This window comes from Arvicola amphibius, chromosome 8, assembly GCF_903992535.2.
Source record: "Arvicola amphibius chromosome 8, mArvAmp1.2, whole genome shotgun sequence".
Lineage (NCBI taxonomy): Eukaryota > Metazoa > Chordata > Mammalia > Rodentia > Cricetidae > Arvicola > Arvicola amphibius.
The window spans coordinates 2,107,881-2,121,699 of NC_052054.1; the positions used below are offsets into that span (position 1 = coordinate 2,107,881).

Consider the following 13,819-nt stretch of genomic DNA (forward strand, 5'->3'; position numbering starts at 1 on the left):
CGCGACTGCGGGCGCGGCGCTAGCGCGAGATTCGGTCTCTGGCGTCGCGGCCTGGGCGTTGGGCGACTGCAGCGGCGTGAGGCGTGGCGTCTGGGCGAAAACCGATCAAGATGGACCGGCGAACCCGAGCGACGAAGTCGGCCACCAGCCAAGCGCCGCATCACTCCCCAGTGGCGCCTAAGAGGGAAAGGAGGCCTAGCATGTTCGAGAAGGAGGCAGTGAGTGCAGAGCGCAGGCCCGAGGCAGCTTCCCCACCCCTAGGCGAAGCTGCTCCGTCCCGGTCGTCGTCCCGAGCCGCGGGAAGGATGGCTGTCCTTCACCTTCTTTCCGTTTTCTTGACCCCTGCGAAGCTGAGTTTAAGTCGAACCACGTGGTTTAGACGTCGAAGGCCGAGGGGTTTTCGTTGTTAAATTCAAAGAGCCATACCTTAACTAATGGGAAGTTTTTACAAGATCGTTCCCAGTTCTCTTCAGACTTACCTGGCCAATGCCCAGAGTTATCCAATAGTTGTATACATTGCGCCTTCCAAATGCAATTTTAGGATATACATAGCTTGCCAACCCCAAGTGACTTTATACCATACATATGCACCTTAAATACACACACACACACACACACACAGAGAGAGAGAGAGAGGCGTGCAGATCAATGAAGTCTTGTTATTTGAAGAATATTTAAGAGGAAAGTTAGAAAATATTCTAGTTATTTCAGTATTATTATAGCAGTAGAAAAGGTCATCCCTTAAAGTCTAGTCTTTTAAGGGTAAAAACTTCGCGTAGGCCAGTAATTAAAAAGAAATTAGAACACGCCCCCACTTGTTTACTAACCAACACTGAACGTTAATTTCAAGTGGCCAGTGGTTTCTGTGTTTCTGAGAACATGAAAAGTCAGGACACACTTGAATCAGTATGTCCCATATTCATTTGCAGAAAATTATTCATTTGTTTTATGCACAGGTATGTGTGCCTGAGTGTATGTGCAGTGGCAGCAGTGGTTGTGAGCCACCAAGTGGTCGCTGGGGACTGCTGGGTCTTCTGCAGGCGCTCTCCAGCCCCATGTGTCTGTTTCTGTTTTTCTAGGGTATATTTTCAGAAAAGTAGCTCATCTCCAGCTTGGTAGGCTTTAGTGGTGTAGGTAACAACTTAAAACTTTGTAGCAAGATGAAACAAAATTAGATTTATTTAATGACCTAAGAAAAGGCTTGGGTGTATTATAATGACAGGTGCAAACTGGAATGTCCTTCATGTGTCTTTCTGAGTCTAGTTATTACGGTTTTCCATCTTGTCTGTGAATTACTCCCATCTTTCCAACAAATTGCATTTTTGCTTAGCAGGAGTTAGGTCTTTACAACAGAGATTACAACACCTTAGGCCAGATTACTAAAAATTGGCAGCTTTATCAATCCCACTCATGCATGTATATTTGAAAACCATAATAAATAAATACCACTTTTGCTAAATAATTAAATATCTCATTGGAGTAATGGCATCAGTAATCTCAGTTTGTTCTGGGTTTGTAAGTAGCCTCCACGTAGATAAATGACAGATAGTACCTTATATTGATAACAAATTTGGCGGCATTTAAAAAGATTATAAGGATTTCATCTCAGCTGAAAGAATAAAGTACTTTTAATAAGGGTATGCAAAATCAAGTGACCTTTATACATAAAGAAGAAATGTCAGAAATGCAGTTCTCAAAGTAGTCTGCTCACTAAGGGTTAATTTGGAGCTCCACGTGTCCTATTCCCAGAAGAACCATGCAACCTTGAAAACACAGCTAGTCACACAGTGTATTAATAGTGTATCCCTTGAGTGTGTTGTAATAGAAAAGAAGGAAGCAGTTGCTTCTTAAGAGAAAGGTTGAATTAGCCTTCCATAAACAAACACCATGTCAGATCAGGCACACTGAATGCAGCTCACAGATTTAATCCTACAGAAAGAAGACCAGTACGCTTGGAAGCATGAGGGGAGAGTTCTGAAAAGGCGTTCAAGGTCAGTGAAGTGTCTTAGTAGTCTCGTTATTTGAGTCCCTAAAGAATAAAGGAAGGATAACATAATGTCTGAAATTCTAGATGAAAAGAGACAAATATGAAAACTAAACCCATAAACCAAAGAATCTCAGTGAATTCAGGCACAAGAAATTTTGCCGGGACATACTTGAAACCAGTGATATAAATATTTCTGTGAAAGAGAAAATAGGCGTCTCAGGAACCGTCTGAATCAGAAAGCGCTGGAGGGTCATCCTCACTGAGAGAAAATCATACCTAGAATACCATACGAGGCTAAAATTATCTCAAAAACACAATTCCAAAGTGTGGTATAAGGAAGTTGAAGTCTCTACATTTAAATAAAAGTAAAAAACTGCAAACCTCAAATCAGTTTTTAAATACATTAGAAAAGTGATTATAGTGTAAATTACGACCACAAAGGTTAGTGATAGTTGTAGAGAGACTCAGCATACCAAAGCTCAGGCTGCTAGTGGTAGGGTATGGAAACTTGATGTAACTGATAAATTACTAGACCTGGAGACTTACTATTAATTATGAAAGCTTGATGTTAGCTTAGGCTTTTCCCCAATTAGCTCTTATAAGTTAATTAACTTTTTTTTCCCCAAGGCAGGGTTTCTCTGTGTAATAATAGCTCTAGCTGTCCTGGAACTTGCTCTGTAGACCAGGCTGGCCTCAAACTCACAGAAACCCTCCTGCCTCTACCTTCTAAGTACTGGGATTAAAGACACATGCCACCACCACCTAGCAATTAACCTATGTTTTTTCAAATCTGTGTTCTACAGTGTGGCTCAGTTACCTCTTATTGCAGCACATCTGACTTGCCTGCATGTCTGCTGAGGAAATTGTGTGCCTAGATTCCTCCTCCCAGTCTCTCTCTCTCTCTCTCTCTCTCTCTCTCTCTCTCTCTCTCTCTCTCTCTCTCTCTCTCTCTCTCATGCAGCTTTTCTCATACCTGTCATGGCAGTACACTTTGGAACAGTATACAAACTTCCCACAACAGTTCCTTCTTTTGTCTAAATAAAAGGAAAGGTTTTAGCTCTAGTACAGTAAAATTATATATAGTAAGAACCATTATTATCAAGGAAGAATTACATTCACAATGTCTAGTTCATTTGTACTTAGCAAATTTAGAGAAATTACCATATTATCTACCCTATCTTAGTGGGTCCAAGTTTTATCCCTTTCTATAAACTTGTATGACCATCCTTAAATTATCTATTTAGGCTTAAAAACATTTTCTTAGATAAACAACTTAAGCTTTTATGTCTCCCAACCTTATGCACATTACATCTCTTACGCAAGTTTCTTCTCTGAATTTGTAACAAGGAAAACTGTAACTATAACCATCTAGTTGTCAGCCCATCAAAGGCCCAAGAATGGCATATTTCCTGAGTAAACAGGAGGTGCAGAGAGAACAGCTTCCAGAACTATAGAAAGGACAGAGACAGCTGGATGCCTGGACAGTCACCCAGGGTTTCTCTGCAGTGTTGGGCATCCATCTTTGACCTACAGGCCTAGACTATCTGACAAAATTTTCTGTGAAGCAGGAATTTTGAAGGATGGTCCTACTTTGCCCTGGCAAAGTTTAGCAGTCACTCTCTGCTGTGTCCTGCTTGTCCGGTTTGGACAGCACACTGTCAGCAGTTGAGGTAAGGGCTGTTTCTCGTGGCCAAGGCTAGCTTGGCCACAGTAAAAGCAAACTCCAGATGGAGGTTCTTGGATGCGCATCATCCTTTCTTTTTCTTAAGTAAATTGATGCTGCCAGGAGCAGACGTGTCATGAAAAGTCTTAGGTTATTAAAACATCTTAAATGTTATGCTCTGTAGGTCTCTGAAGTGTTTGAAGACCATCTGCCTATCTAAAGTATCTGCTTGACCTTGAAAATATGCCTAACATGACTACAAGTTGATTATAATAGATGAATAACCACTAGCCTGTATTTCTTAATTATAAATTATATTTTAAAATGAACTGCATAAGTATAATACTTTAAAAGTAGAATGATGTGGGATTTCCCAATGTATGCTGTGAATATGTTTTATTGTTATTGGTTAATAAAGAAACTGCTTTCAGCCAATGGCTTAACACACTTAAAGCCAGGCAGGAAATCCAAACAGAGATGTAGAGAGAGTGGGCGAAGTCAGGGAAACGCCATGTGGCCGCCATGTGGCCACTGCAGGAGACAGATGCTGCACAGAACCTTACTGGCAGGGCCACAGCCACTTGGCAATACACATATTAGTAGAAGTGGGTTAATTTAAGATGTAAGAGTTAGCTAGAAATATGCTTAGCTATTGGCCAAACAATATTATAATTAATAGAGTTTCTGTGTGATTATTTCAGGTCTGGGCAGCCGGGAAATGAACAAGCAGTCTCCACCAGTAACATATATACAATATATATATACTCCACCAGTAACATATATACAGTCTCCACCAGAAACATATACAGTATAACAAAAATAACCTTAAATTTACATCAATATACAAAAATACCTTAAACAAGAGCAGAAACCGTATATAGAGTATGTTCTAACAAAAATTACCTTAAATTTGTATCAAAATGGAAAAATCCTTACCAATGTAAAATATTTGAGTTTAATAGTTGCTTTTCAGTCTAAAAGTGGACCCTTTTATCCTGTCATTTCTATAGCTCCCCTTTTCTTTTCAGATGTACATTTAGACAGAATATTGTTTACATAATAAATAAATATAAAAAAAGAAAAATAAGGAAAAAATGTTTCAGACAAAATACCGAAAGAAATTTGTCTCCAATAAATGTGCTATACACAAAATGTTAAGTTTTTTAATATAAAGGAAGTAACATCAGAAATTTGAATCTGCATAAAAAGCATCAAAGAAAGCACTAAATAAAGATTAATTAAAAACCTTTAATGCTCCTCTTTCTTACTCTAACAGATAACGATTTGCTAAAAATAGTAGGAAAGATACAATTATGTTTGCTTATGAATACATGCTAAGTGTGTATCTGTTACAGGTGAGATGAATGGCAGCATGACAGAATGGGAGGAAAGAATTAGAGTTATCTTGTTATATTAATTTATACTGTCCATGAGTGTTACAGTATTAGCTGAAAGTGGGTTTGAATTACCTGCAACACATTTCCAAACTCTAGTGCTAAGAGTTAAGTAGAGGAGGTGGAGGAAGAGCAATTAACATGCTGAGGAATTAGAGAAGAGGAATCACATTAAATACTCAGTTTAAGTCACAATAGAAAAGAATGGAAGACAAGAACACAAAGAACAAGGGCATCAAATAGAAAAGAGTAACAAATATCATAACTGTTAATCCAGTCGTACCATAATCATGTTGTCATTGGTTTGAATACAGCAATTTAAAACAACAGTTGTCATGTAGCATGAGCTGCGGGCTGCATTCCTGCTGCCCGGATCCTGGTCACCTGGCTAGCTTATGCCCCGAAATAATTACACAGAAACTATATTCTTTTAAACACTGCCTGGCCCATTAGTTTCAGCCTCTTATTAGCTAATTCTCACATCTGACTTTAACCCATATTTAGTAATGTGTGTAGCACCACAAGGTTGTCGCTTACCGGGAAAAATTCAGCATGTCTGACCTGGTGGCTGGCTTCATGGCAACTGTCTTAGAGAGGAGAGGCATAGCGATGGCCTGAGGCATCTGCCTCACTCCCAGCATCCTGATCTGTCTACTCCACCCACCTAAGGGCTGGCCTATCAAATGGTCCAAGGCAGTTTCTTTATTAACCAATGAAATCAACTCAAACAGAAGACCCTCCACATCATTGTCAGAGTTAATTAAACTAAGACTCAACTGTGTTTACAATAAGTCACTTAAAATATACATAAAAGTAGATGGGTGGAGAAAGACACACTAATATTAAAATTAAGTAGAAGTTAGCTGGGCAGTGATGGTGCACACCTTTAATCCCAGCACTCAGGAAGCAGAGGCAGACGAATCTCTTGAGTTTGAGGCCAGCCTGGTTTACAGGATGAATTCCAGGACAGCCAAAGATATATAAAGAAACCTTGTCTCAAACAAACAAACTAACAAAAAAGCCTACATTTAGCTGAGCGGTGGTGGCGCACGCCTTTTATCCTAGCACTTGGGAGGCAGAGGCTGGCAGATCTCTGTGAGTTCGAGGCCAGCCTGGTCTACAAGAGCTAGTTCCAGGATAGTTAGGGCTATTACATAGAGAAACCCTGTCTCAAAAAAAAGCACACACACACACACACACACACACACACACACACACACACACAAGTAGGAGTAGCAGTAGACTTCAGACAAAGCAAAAGCAAAGCAAGTGAAGTCATCAGTGATGAAGTGAGGCATTGCATAGTAAGGATGGGGCCAGTTGTCTGGGAAAACAACAATTCTTGCAAATATACAACTAATGGTGCAGCAGCAGAGTATGTGAGAGGACAGTGTATAGGTTTAAAGGAGAAATACACCAACCTAACATTATAGTGGGAGATTTCAGTAATACACCTTCAAAAATGGCAGTGCTGGATCTGCCTTGTGTGGAGCATCTCTCTACCATGCATGAGGCCCTAGGTGTGCATGATCTCCAACCATAGAGCTTTCAATAAATTTTATTATAAAAACTTGCAAATAAAAAAGTTATGCACTGAAATTAACCAGATCCAAAGTCTATACACCTCAATGAACTTCTATGAAGCTAGAATAGTACGTGAATATGTGTACACAGATTTGTACATGTAATTTTTTGTGTGTCCTTTCTGTATGTGTACCAGAGCATACACCACCACCTGCTGGCAAATAAATAAGCGTAATTAAACCAAAAAAGAAAACTAATAGTCCTATGAATATTATTGCAAAAGAAAAACCAAACACTTTGCAAAAACCACTAGTATCAGTCTTCAAAGGGTTATACACTGTGACCAAGTTTTCCTGGATGCAAAGATAGGTCATCATATAAAAGTCTACCAATGTAGTAATACAACGAAGTAGTAAGTTATGTGATCATATCCATTGATTAAGAAAAATCATTTTTGTCAAAATTTACCCTTTCGTCATGAAAAAAAACTGGAATTATCAGAATATTAAAAATCCACGTGTTAAAACCCCATAGCCAACATTATATTCAGTGGTAGGAGACTAAACCTTTGTCCTCCAGCAGGACTAAGGCTTTGTCCATTCATCCCGTGTTCATCACTTGTGGTCAACATGAAACTGGAAGTTCTAGCCAAGCAAGTAGTACAGAAAGAAATTCCTGGTTATTAAGACAATGAAGCTTGTCACTTTAAGGCCAAGAAGGTGATCCAGGAGCTGCGGCAGTGTTGTCCAGTGTTTTGAAACTGCTGTGTGGCTTTGTCACCTACAGGTGCACAGTGTTGTTCCCAGTGTCCATAGACAGCCTGGGGAGCATGCACTCCACCTGTCAGTCACAGGTGGGCACATCGGTAGGGCTCTAGTTATTTCATTAACACAAGTTAGATACTTCAGATGGCATCATGTTAAAAATCATGGACTGATACATTTCATGTCAAAAATGGACTGCCATATATATAATATATATGCCTTTGTTATCTTTTCAAGTTAAGATTTATAGTGTATTAAATCTGTTACTTATTTAAAGATAACTAAATGTATGAATAATATTTCCATAATTGCAAGTTGTAAGGAAACATGGAAAGTTGTTATGTATATCTTTATCCCTCAGGCACTCTCTGGGGCTACTCTTGTTTCTTGTCCTTTTGAATATTTTTCAGGTATTCTAGATACAAGCACACAAGCTTGCCTATTTTATTTGTGTATGTCATAGTTACTTTTCCTGTTGTTGTGATAAATAACCTTACAAAAGCAGCTTAATAAAGAAGAGTTTGTTTGGCCTCATGGTGCCAGGGCACAGTCCACCAAGACAGAGAAGTCGCGGCAGCAGGGGTTTTAATGACATTGAATCCACACCTCAGAGGCAGAGAGCAGTGATTACCTGTGCTCCACGCACTGTCTCCTTTCTATACAGTCAGGATAGGTCTTCTCATTTTCTTTAATCAAATCAAAATAATCCTCCTTAGGCAAGCCAAAAGCCTATCTTTCAGGTGGTTATTTAGTCTCAAATTAATGATAGAGACTGTTGATAGTTGGAAGTTAATAGTCTTAAGATTTAGTGACTGCATTGAAGTCTGCCTAGAAGATTTCAGGTTTGTTAGCTCAGCCTCCAGTGTATGCAGATTCTTAAAGTCTGAAATGCAATCTTTCTCCCTTCCTCTTTCAGTATGCACAGATCTTAAAAGAAAGACTGAGGGAATCTTTCCATGATGTTCAGTATGTGGAGCCTCCGTTTGATGATTCAATTGCTGATATAGGCAAGGAATGGAAGAGTGCCCTGGCAAAATTAAAGTTTGCTAATTCATATAGAATGGAGCCATTGAAGAAATTCCAAGCACATTCAGTAGAAACTAAAGTCCAGCAGATATTAAAGGTAATCAGGGCCCAATGATATAGCTCAGTGGTAGACACTTGTCTATGAGACTATTGAGGCCATGCTAGGTCAAAATAAGCCATGTGATATCTATTGAGGAAGGTGTGTGTATTCCCTACAGCAACTCCCTGTAAAAATATAGAGGCAAAATTGTCCTACAATTCTGAGTGTTGAATTCAGTCTGAACCTAAAGGGAAAGACAACCAAGTTCTCTGTAAACTAAATTCTGACATGGGACTGTGCTGTGTGTGGGATAATTCTTCTGTATGCTGTGACTATGTATTACTCTCATTAGTTAATAATAAAACATATTGGCCAATAGCAAGGCAGGATAAAGTTAGGTGGGAAAATCAAACTGAGGACAGGGATGAAGGGCGGACTTGAGGGAGATGCCAGCAAGCCGCTCAAGAAGCAAGATGCTAGAGGACAGGTAAAGCCACAAGCCACATGTCAATATATAGATTACTAGAAACGGTTAGTTTAAATGTAAAAGCTAGTTAGTAATAAACCTGAGCTATTGGCAGAGCATTTATAGTTATATATAAGCCTCTGTGTGTTTTATTTGGGACCAGGCTGTTGAGACAGGAAAACTCTGCCTCTGTTTACAGGGCTGAACAGCTGGTAGACTTCAGGTAGGATGGGAAAGATGCATTTCTGGCTTTGCTAACTAAAAGCAAACTGATTCTAATAGCTCTTATGGGTAGGTATGAAGAAAAAGGTTTTTGTCCCACGTCAGTAACTACATAGATGGTACCAAAGATGTGTTGCCGGGAGACCATGTACCATACAGCATGGATGGAGAGAGGACATGGTAACAGTCTCCGTGGTAGCAGTCCCAGTGGTGATGCTCTGTACAGCCCCTCCATGATGCCACACTATTTTTGAGTAAGGTAGAGGTAATTCTAAATGTTTCCACTGAAGGTTTTCTTCAGTAAAAGCTCCAACTTTTCTGCAGCTGCTAAGAATGTCTACTCTACTCATGCCAGTTCCATAACTGGCTCAGCATGGGTTTGGAGAACCTGATGTTCACTGTGAAATTGACTTGAGTTTGCACTCCACTGCTTAATTTACAGGTCTCATTCTCAACCTGTACGACCAGGAGCTCAGCTTGCATCTGCATGCTGAGGGTAACATTTGGTTTCCAGCAGCTGCAGTCCCCTCGTCTACAGGAGATATGTCTCTCCCTCTAGGTTTCCACCTCACCTGAGAAATAAAATACTATAAGGCAAATGTAAAGAAAAGCAAACTTCAGTAACTTCTACCTGTACTTGGAAGACGTCGTGAGGAAGATAAAGGTGTGGAAAGGCAGAGTCAAGCTCTTGTTTACTTGTTGGGATACAGGTTAGAAAAGTTGGGAAGCCTGATGAAAGGTGTTTGAGCTGAGGCAGGTAATCCCAGCCGTGTGCCTAGGAGAGTCAGGATAGTGGAAGGAGTGGTGTGTCTGCTCCTCTTCCCTGTCTCGGTACTAGAGAGGATCCTTTCATCAGAGTTTTATCTCCTGCTTTTAGGAAAAAGGAACAGCAGGTTATTGCAGCCACAATTTTTTCCCAAGTACTTTTGGGTCAAAATTACATGAGAGAGCAAAACATTTAAGGATTATAATCTGAACCTCTCTACTACCTTACATCCCTCCAATGCTAACTATGCATTTCACAATGATTGATATTTGGCAAGATGGTATAGCTTATGGTTTAGGGAAAGAATTCTAATCAACACTAATAGTATGTGTGACGTGAGTTTATCTTTTTGGTCTCTCACTTGATTGTACCACGTAAATGAAATTAAACAAAGTTGAAAAAATGGAATAGGGTTGAACCTCTGGATCAACCTATGGATCAGCCACCCCTGGATCCTGAGGCCAGAGTTACAGCCAGAATATGGAGTCAAAGAGACTCCTAGACAGACAAGCAATGTGTTGGGTTTACTTTGAGAGAAGACTGACCTGGAACTTGAGTTAGACTCAGAAGAAAGCAGATGATATGGAGTATTGGGAAGATATATGCAAGATGAAATGCAGGCCTTAGAGCAGCTATACACATGGAAGAAGCCTATCAGGGAGCCACTAGGAGAAGTTGGGAGGGAGCCGAGAGGAAAGAGGGTAGAGCTAGCAGGGTGCCGGGGAGGCAAGGAGGATGTTTACTTGATGTTTTGTTCCTATGAAGTTGGTTGATAGTAGCCCATTTGTTGTCACCAGAACTTAGTGCACAGTCCGGGTGCGCTCCCAGAAAGCTGGTTGTGTTCAGCTCTCTCTTCAGTTCAGCTTTGCTCAGTTTGTAAGAATGGCTCCTAGGATGAAGAGTGGATCCACATGGTGCCTCACAACTATTTAAGACTCCAACTTCAGGAGGTCCAACACCCTTCCCTACCTTCGGCCCCAGAAAACACGTGGTGCACAGACATGTATGTAGGCAGAGCAGTCATGCATTTAAAGTAAATCTGGTTTTATGTTTTAAAGAAAGGCTCCTGCTTCAAGGTCTGTGAGCCATGTCTCTTTTCCTTAGACGTGTTAATCAGTAAATGCACTAAGTTGTTGATGCCATAGGGAGTAAGAGACCAGAGGTTGCAGTGACATAAAGCCAGCCTGGCCCAGATAAAGCCTACATTTGACCCAGAGGACACAGTGACATAAAGCCAACCTGGCCCAGGTAATGCGTGCAATCACAACCACACGAGGTTTCCTTCCTTTACTATGAATTTCCAGAGACTTTCTGAAATTCTTTCGTCTCCCTAGTGAAGAATGGAAACTTGGTTATTGTAGCTGACAGAGCAGCCTCATAAGCAGGAACTCACAGCTCAGGAAACTGGGTTATTGTAGCTGACAGAGCAGCCTCATAAGCAGGAACTCACAGCCCGAGAGTTGGTGATGAAGGGAACCGAACCCATGGTTTTGAGACCAAGTCTCACTGTTGTAGCTGTGGTTGGCTGGGAACTTACTGTCTGGTCAGGCTGGCCTACAGCTATAGGGAGCCATTTGCCTTGGCCTCCTGAGTGCTGGAATTAAAGGCTTGTGCCACCAAACCTGGCTTTTGACAACTGAACATAATTTTGAAAGCATTTTTTTCAAAATTGTTACTGAAAATAAATTGGTAAGTATAATATATGGTAACTTTCAGGACTATTATGTATCTTAAAACAGTTGTATGTATTATTTAGATACATGTTTTCTACTTTTATAAAAACATTTTGTTTAAAAATTGAAACTTTTTTCTTAATTTTTTTAAAGGAAAGTCTTAAAGATGTCAAATATGATGACAAAGCCTTCTCTCATTTGTCACTTGACTTGGCAGATCGAGTATTGGCAGCAGTCAAAGAATTTGGGTACCACCGTTATAAATTCATTATAAAAGTATTATTTATTCAAAAGACTGGTCAAGCAATAAATGTAAGTGCCCCAATGACCTCACATCCATTCATTTGAGATTTGAGGTGTTCCCAGGGGGGTGTAGAGATCATGAAGGACCTCTTGAATACAAAGGTCAGTTTCTTAAAAAAAAAAAAAAGCAAACTTTTTTCATTGCAAATTATTTAAAAAATACTAGCCTAGAAATACAATTTTGCTATCAATAATTTACTAGATTATGTAGCCTGCTTCTTGGTCATAGCAATTTTGATAATTTAAATGTCATTTAAATTAATTAACCAGTAAGCTAGGTGTAGTGATGCACACTTTTAATCCCAGCACTCAGGAGACAGAGGCAGGTGGATCTCTGTGAGTTCAAGGCCAGGCTGGTCTAACTAGTGAATTATAAGACATCCAAGGCTACATAGAGAAACCTTGTCTTGAAAACATCAAAATAAATATTAATTTACCAGTAAGTTTCATTTAGGCATGTTAAGTAATGAAGAATATTATGTATAGTGATGTTATTGATGTATGATCAGTGATGAACAGGATATGGCTTAATGATATGCCTATGTGTCCTGTTGAAAGGAGACAATTGTGTTTTCTAGTTTTATGTCAACTTAACACAAGCTAGTTAGAATCATCAGAGAGGAAGGAACCTCCGTTGAAAAATTGCCTCCATAAGACTGGGCTGTAGGCAATCCTGTAGGGCATTTTCTTAATTATTGATTGATATGGGAGACTCCAGCCCTGGACCAGTGGGCCTGGTTGCTGTAAAGAAACAGGCTGAACATGCTGGTAAACAGCTTCTCCATGGCCTCTGCTCAGCTCCTGCCCCCAGGTTCCTGCCTTGAAGAATGTGTGGCCATTTTGGATCCATCACAGACAGTAAAGCTTGTCCTTGTAGACATCACAAAGCAGTCATGGCCCATTTATACAATCAGCACTGTTGCTGCCAGACAAGACTTGAAGCTTTTGGTTGTAGGTTTCTAAATGTGGTTAGAAGCTGGGTCTGGAACAGTAGCCTGGGGCTATAGGCAGAGTTACTAGAGTCCACTATAGAGCCTTCTGACCCTGCCTAGGCTCCCTGTAAGGCAACTCCCAGCCTCCAGCAAGGAAGGGAGCCAAGCAGTCCCACTCCCGAGTCTCTCCACGGAAGGGAGAATGGGACATGTCCTTAAATAATATTTACTTTTTAATCATCTAGTGTGTGTTTGGGGGATGGGTGTGTGCTCATGACTGAAGGCCAAAGGTGACTGATTCCCATGAAGGTGGAGCTACAGGTGTACACCATCTGGTGTGGGTGCTGGGAACTGAGCTCTGCTCTTCTGGAAACACAGTGTGTGCTCTTCTCTGTGGAGCCACTGCTCCAGCCTCATGATTTTCCGCATATGCTAGGATGGAACTGAGAGCTTTGAGCACACCGGGCAGGTTGTTGCCATTTGAATTACCCCACCCAGCCTAACAAATTATTTCTTAAATATGACTTTCTGAGATACTGACACACTATTTAAAAAATCAGATTATGTAATTTAAAAGATGCTTAACACATGCTATCTGAGTCTTTAAATTTTTCTCTCACAGATTGCCAGCAGATGGATCTGGGATGTGGCGTGGGACAGCTGGGTCCAAGCTCAGCATGAAACAGAGTCTTATGTGGCGCTGGTTTTGGTATTTGCTCTCTACTGTGAATAGCTCAAGACTGTTTCCAGAATAAATGACATGTACAGCTGTGTAAGCCTCGTGTGTTATCTCAACAACAAACATTGAAAAGCCAGCTATATTTACTTATTAACATGTGTGGGAATTCCTTTAGCCAATAGCCTCTAAGATCCCAGCCCACTTGTGTGTGGTCTCTTGTACTGTAAATGTAAATAGAAGTAAAGCTTGCGTGGTCTCTCAGCTGCTGGATTTGGTTTCTGTTCCCCACTTGAGCAGAGAACTGTTGATCTGTGAGTCTTCCCCTAAAAAAAGAACCCTTCCTTATACCCCATTCTGAGCTAAGCTGAAGTCTGAGATAA

General features: G+C 40.5%; 1 protein-coding gene across 2 annotated transcripts; it reads left to right on the top strand.

Annotated features, from left to right (window-relative positions):
* The first annotated feature begins 44 nt into the window (after window positions 1-44).
* On the top strand, window positions 45-13,493 carry Dynlt2 (dynein light chain Tctex-type 2). Of its 2 annotated transcripts, XM_038339962.1 has the most exons (4): window positions 45-218; window positions 8,249-8,455; window positions 11,679-11,837; window positions 13,383-13,493. In XM_038339962.1, exons 1-4 carry the CDS (start codon window positions 111-113, stop codon window positions 13,491-13,493), a joined length of 585 nt encoding a protein of 194 aa, XP_038195890.1. In that variant the 5' UTR covers window positions 45-110. The 2 variants fall into 2 exon arrangements, with proteins under 2 accessions (XP_038195890.1, XP_038195891.1); XM_038339963.1 differs by lacking the exon at window positions 11,679-11,837.
* The last annotated feature ends 326 nt before the right edge of the window (window positions 13,494-13,819 follow it).